At 29.1% G+C, this 8,332-nt stretch overlaps 1 protein-coding gene across 1 annotated transcript; it reads right to left on the minus strand.

Moving 5' to 3' along the window:
• Positions 1–2,490: 2,490 nt before the first annotated feature.
• On the minus strand, positions 2,491–3,580 carry LOC129612069 (uncharacterized). Its single transcript, XM_055525533.1, has 2 exons — positions 3,501–3,580; positions 2,491–3,443 (listed from the first exon to the last, which is right to left on the minus strand). The coding sequence occupies exons 1-2, from the start codon at positions 3,543–3,545 to the stop codon at positions 2,763–2,765; spliced, it is 726 nt and encodes a 241-aa protein (XP_055381508.1). The 5' UTR covers positions 3,546–3,580; the 3' UTR covers positions 2,491–2,762.
• Positions 3,581–8,332: the final 4,752 nt, after the last annotated feature.

An 8,332-nucleotide genomic window follows, 5' to 3' on the forward strand; every position in this document is an offset into this window, starting at 1 on the left:
GTTACTTTTGATCATATTACATGTTGTTTAGTAAACGTGTGCGATTGGCGGATTAAGTACAATTTATTAAAAATACGGTATTACTTCAATTCATTTGCGGATGAAACCATTATAGTTTTTAAATATTTTACATTAAAACTCATAGAGCGCTTTGTGTTTTTTTTATTACATTTATTGCAAAAAAACATAAAATAATTCACATACTTGACCTATAGACTTTAATGCCCGATGTTTTGATAGTAGAAATAAATTTTGCATTTAATGAATAAGAAAAATTTAGTATTACAATATAGTCGTCTTATGGATTGACGATAATTATTTGAGCGAAAATTATTTCTGTTCTTTTTTTTCTGCCGCCATTCATTCTCATTCATATGCAAATTATTGTACTGTTTTTGTTTATTAAGTTATTGTTTATTAAATTATTATATTTAGTTACTGGCAAAGTATATCTATAAGGAACTTCGACGCAGTTCTATTTAGTTGAGTTGTGCAGAAAAATTTATGAATTTTGTGATAGGTTTAAATTTTTATGTAGATGTCTCACAGCCTGTGGAGAGTTTGTGTAAGTCCCTGTGAAAATACCTATGTAAGTATAAAATTTACTGAAAAAAAATAAGTGCGACTATTTAAATGAGTTTCATGTTAATTAAGTTTTAAAGAAAAGCAAATTTGAAAAAGTTGAAGATATCTTTAGAAATTGGTGCAAATTAGCGAAGAAAAAAATTGAATTGATATTTAGAGAAAATGTTAATGTAAGCGTACTTGCCAAAGCTAAAGTGAGAAAAACGAGGCAGAAACAAGATAATCATTAGCGAAACTACTCTGTTGGTGCCTTCCTGATATTTTACTGTACTTTAGCGAATTAGTTCTACATATGTACATACAACTTTTTTAACTTTCAAAAAGAACAAGGTATATTTGAATTGTTCTTTCACTCAACAAGAATATATAATTAGTTACTTTCATATCATATTATTTGTAGTTTTAAAAAAAATTGCGGTCCCTTTGTATTTCTCAAAAATTTTTCACTATAAAAAAAGAAATCATTAGCTTAATTAATGAAAGAATGTTATTTTTTTGAAATATCGTTTATTTTTCACGTTATGTGTACAATTTCAAAATGAAAATTTTGTTTTTGCTTCCTTTTTTTTAATTAAAATGGAGCGCATTTTTAGCATGGGAGTGTTTAAGGGGTTAATAATTATTTCAATTTTTGCATTCGATATTAAAAAATATTTTTTTTTAACAAATTGTATTCCTTTTATAATTTAAAATTTTTTTGAATAATTTTTTCCTATATTATAGTACCCTATAATAGTTTGTAAAAACTAAAACTAGGATCAATTTAAATTCCGTTTAATTCTTTAAATAAAAGAAAACGTTTAACACCCGCCCCATAGATTTATAACATTTTCGTACAAAAAAGAAATTTATTTAAGGATACTTTAAAATTAAAGTTCCTTGTTCTTATGTTATATGAATTTTCACAATTTGATTGATTTAAAATACGTCAACCTCAATATATATATTTATGTATTTATATATATATATATATAAATCTTTTCACATTACAATTTTATTGAATTGAATAGGAATATTTTAAAGGGGCGCTACCCTTGGGCTGATTGACACATTTATCATACAACAAAAAGTAAGTTCTTCTTATTTACTGTGTTTAAAAAAAATGTACAATATCAAATTATCAAATCATAGCGCATCAGTATTATTATGTAAAATATTGCGTTATTATAGCAGGTAATAATTTTATACAAAAATAAATGTTTAGAAAATTAAAGAAAAAAAAAACAAATTTATATCACGGCCAAATTCTTTTCCTATAACTAATTTTTATATTCGACTTTTTAAAATAAGCTCCGTGTTTTATAGATACTCTTTATTCAGGTGATTCCGCAGATAACCATTAAAAATCCCTGCTTTTCTGTGAGAACCTTAAATAATATTAATTTTGTTACTATAGTTGCTTTATCGTATATCTTAACGATCATATTTTCTTGTTCTTTTCAATTATTGAACTGCTGATAACATTTTTAGTTCTACTGCTGCGAACGCAAACTCTTCATGGTTCACAATATAGGGACTTTTAATCACAATTCAAAATATGCAGCACTGTTATTTATGTTTCTCATTTAACCTTAGAGTTAGTAAAACATAAAGTTGGCGGATCTCTAACCATAGATAACAAATCTTAAATAAAAGTTACACATGTTCATAAACTATTCGCAAATATTATAATTCGTTATTATTTTTTGCATTTGCATAACAATATTTTTCTCTCTTGATTAAAGTTTTTCGATAAAAACTTTCGATTTTGTTTTAATTGCTGTTAAACATACAAAGAACAAATTTTTATGATAGAATATATAATGACAGAAAATATTTTTTGACATTTTCTAAACAAACATGCATATATATCTTTATCATTACTTATCTATGACAAGGTTGTGAAAAATATGCTAATAGGCCGTGCACATCATTCTTTTCATTTTACATTTTTGAATTGAGTTTTCTTCAGGAATAAGACTCGGAAGAGTATCCAACTGTGACAATATTTATGTCTAAAAAAAAAAGTTATTTAAAAAATAAGCTATTTTTTTGTAAGTCGATCTATCCATTGATGTTTTGTTATCAGCAAATTTTCGGATTTTACCACAAAATTTTGAAACCTCAAATTTAAAATTTTTACAAATTTACTATACTACTCGTATATACCAATTAGTTTTAATGTAAACTTAAAAAATTCAATTTACATTTTCTTTAATACAATTCTTTATATTGTACATAATGTCTCTTAAATTTCGTAAACTATTCATTTCAACATTTGCTATGCATTGCGCATAATCTTGTAAAACTTTAGATAATATTTCTTCCAGCCGTTCAAGACTTGATAATACCAATTTACAGGCCTCATTTACCTGATCTTTGAAAAAGTTAATTTTTTTTATTACACACATTGTTTGCTTGATTTTGTTGTTTCCATTTTCAAATATGCATGTTTCTACCACATCATACATTTCTCGAATAATTTTGTATAATAACATATAAGTTTGCCAAATTTCTCTTTCAACTGGTATCATCCCCTCCTTAAACAGATCTGAACATTTCTCTATTTCAGAGTTAATTTGATCTCTAATCTCTTCAATCTGCTTGGAATAGCGTTGAACGCAAACATCCGCTACAATACCAATTTTTGAGAGATCTTTAATTTTTCTTATTAAGTCAAAAATTTTTTTTAAACTCTCCTTGAATTTGGAATCGGCAACAGTTTTAGCTTTCCTCAAAATTTCTTTTTCTTTTGATGAAATATATTCGAGGAGTTCTTTTGTATATTTAACAGCATCTTCTACTATATTTCTGATTGGATCAAAAACGGTAACTGGTTGAAGTGAATTTTGGGAAACATATGAAATTTCTCCCTTTACCTAAAATATTATACATTTAAAATTGATTTGTTCAAAAAAAAGATGCTGATATCTTACACATGCTATAAAAAAACTGATACAAACGATCCAACCCAACTTCATTTTTATTCGGTATATAAGCACAATGAAATCGTCTGCATGCACAATGAGAACAGTAGTAAACGTACAATATTTTTCTTTTATATGGGGTGCCACAACTAGAGAATTATACACGATAAGTAAAATGAGAATGATAAGCTCCATTAAGAGATAACAAATTGCTCCAATGTCATTTTAAATTAAAAATATTTATTAATAGTTAAGTTTAGTTGCGGTATAACAGTACAAAAAATACACTTATATAATAAGACTGTAAATTGCTTTAAAACTCCCATTACGCTTAAAACTTTATTCACTAAGTAACAGAGCAATAACTTATAATTGTTATTGCTTCAAAGCTTAGTATTGGCTGCCTTTTATCAAGGAAATAGTGTCGATGTATAGTAGTTTCATGACTTTGTTTGTCATTTTACGTCTTTTTGACTTATGCTTATGCTTTTTCACATTTATTTGTCATCATATTATTGCTTCATTATTAAACCTTATCTTAAATCTTGCAATATACACTATTTAAAATTTTTTGCGGAGCAATGTTTCTATAATGTCAAAAACTATACATTAAACTTTATTAAGTAATAAAATTGTGTGTTATCGCTGTTATTTCTAACTCTAAAGTACCTACATACATTATTTTAAAAAAAATCATTTTAATTGATGGATTAAAAGTCCATTTTTTATCAAAAGAAGGCTTTAATAATTCTGACGTCTACATTCTATTAGGTTTTGTTACGTTTGCATTGCAATTTTTAAAGTTATATTTTATTAAATAAAATGAACCACAGGTTTCATATATTTACACAAAACTTTTAATTAAGAGAAAATAAATAGTTATGTACATGCAAAAAATAATAAGCCGAGAAACTGTTTTCACCCATAGGGGTTTCAGAATAAAATACATATTTTCAAAATATGATTAAAATTTTTGAAATGAATCGCAAATCATATAGATTTGAAATGTAACTCAGGATTGAAACCTATCCCTAACAGAAAGATATGAATAAGTCTTTTGCTCATATTTGATGTATATACGTTATTTTTATATTCGTCAGAAATTGTACAAATATTTTGCATCTTTTGCACGTACGTACGCGTGCCAATCTTCCTTCGAAGAATATCTTGTTATATTTTATTCATTTTACTATCAATTTCACTTATTTCAAGCTATCAAAATTATAAAGAATAAAAATAAACAGATGCGCTTTCTAATACTCAACTCTAAATTACCCTCTCTACACATTGAAATGCGCCATACAGTAGAGTTAAAAAAAACTCTAAATTTCTTTATCCTAAAACATTTTAGATCCTCCTTTATTCCATATGTATATATGTATATGTATTTTCTATTGACTCACTTACAAATATTGTTAGTGAAGAAATTTTAATAAAATTAATAATTTATAACCATATGTTATGGTTTCTACCGGCTTAACCACATTGTGTACACCAAGAGAGGTATTATTTTGACACCAAATTTTATACTAAAATATTTCAATATGTACATTCATCACGTACATAATCAAAAATAATCAAACTATTAAGAAGAATTCAGGCCCATTACCCTCGTACCAGCACCAGATTTTTCAAATCGTGAGCTCGCACTTGGATCTCAGCTAAGTCTTCGAACTCTCACATCATCCTGGAGATGGTCAGATTGGACAAATCCAACTTGCAACAGCCAATTGAATTGAATTGACTTACTTATAGGTAAAGACGAACTCTATAACACTTAAGGTCTATAAAACTGATACGAAGGTGATAGAGACAGAAAACATCGATCGTCAGCGTTGCCAAAAGAGCTTTGAAGGAGTCGTCCAGTCGTCAAAAGCAGAAATGCGGGATGGAGCGGAACTGACAGATGATAAACGTAATGCATCTGGATCTATAGAGGAGCTTGCTGAACTTGTACCAGGACGAAGATACAGAAAAGCCACTAATGAAGGTTAGCAAAAGCAACAATGCTAATTATAACTCAGATCAACTCCTCCACTCTAAAGCAGTTTCGGCTGCGCTCCTTCTCTCCTAGCAGGGAGAAGGAGATCTGTGGGCTGGGAACTGCAGGATGCAAATTGTTATATAGCGACAGCAGCGGAAAAGTAAGATCATGAATACTTGTTTCCTATTACTTCTTTATAGCATTGAAGATTTGATTGCAGTTAATTTCGAATCTGGCGGCATAATCACTTGGTGGGCATCAGTACACCCAACTTGCAGCACCCTTCGACTTCCAGAGGGTGCTTCCTCCCGATAATTTGAAAGACTTGGTGGAGAAGAATAATTTTTGGGAGTAATGCCAATGCACATCTCATGATCTGAAGAAGCTTGCACACTAATATGAGAGATGAATCACTTTTAGAATTTATTTTGAGTACTAACCTTACATTATGTAATAGAGGCTCAAAGCCCACGTTTATTACTAAAAATCGGCAAGATATAACAGATATAACCTTTGCCTCGAACGTTTACGCTAGTTTGGTTATGAATTGGAAAATGTCAGAAGATGATTCCCTTCTCAGAAACCGGAAAAGGACTGATTGCAAAGTTCAAAGTTTCGCTAAACGATCTCTTAGGACGTTAGATCCCCTCTCGTCGTAAAACGACTGGAGATCTGGGCAACATAGTCTACATGCTTGACAGGGCCGTTAGTGGTACCTCAAAGGGGGCGTGTCCGCAAACTCAGTTAAGAGCATCATCTGATTGGGTGGCATACTAGAATGACCTCAGGAAATATAAGAGCCAACTGAGGAGGACGCAGAGATCTCCCTGAAAGGAGTTTTGTGGAAGGGGTTGCTGAAGGCTCAAGGCTTAGAATGGTTTTGTCAAGTGACCCAGTGCTGGCCCAGGAGTTGCCCAGCTGGCAAATGAACTTCAAAAGAGGAATTACGTTGACACACTGCATTGAAAATACTTTATTTGCTCATGGCTCCCTGATTGTCCTGATCAGAAACATAATGTCAGGCAGTTTCATCAAGACAAAACTCAAACTATAGCTTTGTATGTATTAGGAAAGTTCTGCGGTCCCTTACTCAGAGATTCTCTTGCATCTGCTGCCATTAGATAAATGCAATTACCATCTCTGAATTTGTAGTTCTAATTTTGGTTTAGTAAATCATTACCGATTTGCTAACTATAGTAATAAAATTGCTCTGGCCTGATAAATCTTTTGAAGCAAAAAATTAAAAACGTAAAAAAATAAGTAGTATCATTACAAGATTTTATTACTAAAATATCTTCGTTCTTATATTTTAAAATGAATATAGTGTAATAAGTATATATTTTCTTCTGAAAGAATAGTCATTTTTAGTAATAACAATAAATCGTGTAACGATAAAATATACTTATAGTATAAAAACGATCAGAATTCAATTATTTCAAACCTTTATCTTAATTACTGAAATAAATTTCAAAAGCAAAACATCTTAATTGTCAAGATTTTAAATTTCTTAAAATTTTGGAATATCGTTTTGATAAAAACTAGTGCGATTATTTGTTTTTACTTTCAAGTACCGTAGCGATCAATCAACTGAAAGTGGAAAACGCATTATTGATCTCTTATTACATTATTACAAAAGGTAAATATCCTTTATTATTAGGAACAAGAAAGACTATTCTACTAGAAAGGCTATTGATTTTAAATACTTTAACAAAAATATTGTTATTTCGTTTCCAAAACTTTAATCTTGATTAGATTTTTAAAATAATGTCATAAATATCGGTGAAAAGTTACAATCTTAAATGAATCCTAAACGATCAACTTTAGATAATATCAATAGTTATGTTTTAATTTTTTATTCGTCAAAGAATCAAATGTTTTTGACCACATTTCTAGGAAATTAAAGATATTTTAGGTGTAAAAGTTAATATTTTTATATCAATTGACACCATGTAAATTATATATATGAAATATTTTAAAATTCAACGTAAACTGAAACTTAATGTATTTATAATATGGTTGTAAAAAATAAAGTATGTCTATATAAGAAGAAGATCAACTGATTCCATTCCTTTAGTTTTCGTTTGCTTGCCACTTCGAAATTCTTAAAATATTCCATTTTTATTTAGAAATAGATAACAAAAGTTGTGTAGGCAAGAAAGAAACAAATTATTGTTAACAAACGACACTCTTTGAAAAACATCGAGCTGAAATAAAATTAAGTTAGGTAATATTACTAACATAGTAACATAGCACATTTTATTTGAATAAGTACATAAATATCTATTCATGTATTCTATGTATGTATTTTGAAAATATTTTTGCTTTTGTCTTATAAAGTTTGATTTTTACAATTGTGTATACAATAAGGTAGGTTATGTTATGGCAACAAATTTGCATGTCGAGTTTTCTGTGGGGACGCACTTCTGCGTCGTAGAAGTGTGTAAATAAACTTTTTTATCAACCTATCGGTTTGTCGGTCTGTGTGTGCACGGGTATATCAAGTTTGGCTAAACCGATTTTGATGAAATTTTATATGTAAGTTTACTTCGACTATGGCACGGATTGATCAACTTTTGGGTTATATTAGGCTTTGGGAACTGGCCTTTTTAGCCAGCCTGTTGTACATTTTTTATCATTTTAAAGAAAACATTCAACACATTTACTTGAAACTTTATATACATATAAGCTTCATTCACCTGTACGCGAAACCTCCTAACTTTTGTAAGAAATCAGGTGCCGGCAACAAGACGTTTACTACCTGCCATATATACATTTTTGCGTATATAAAGAGAAATAATCAACCGATTTCATTGAAATTTGATATTTAAATTCACGGTGCTAAAACATTGAATCTGTA

The sequence above is a fragment of the Condylostylus longicornis genome, unplaced genomic scaffold, assembly GCF_029603195.1.
Source record: "Condylostylus longicornis isolate FDR11 unplaced genomic scaffold, ASM2960319v2 ptg000055l, whole genome shotgun sequence".
Classification (NCBI taxonomy): Eukaryota; Metazoa; Arthropoda; class Insecta; order Diptera; family Dolichopodidae; genus Condylostylus; species Condylostylus longicornis.

Bases quoted from the DNA above. Each gene is read 5' to 3' on its own strand.
- LOC129612069 (XM_055525533.1), bottom strand. From the start codon at position 3,545: ATGAAGTTGGGTTGGATCGTTTGTATCAGTTTTTTTATAGCATGT. The intron at 3,444-3,500 runs GTAAGATATCAG...ATAATATTTTAG, and splicing joins TCAGTTTTTTTATAGCATGT to GTAAAGGGAGAAATTTCATA.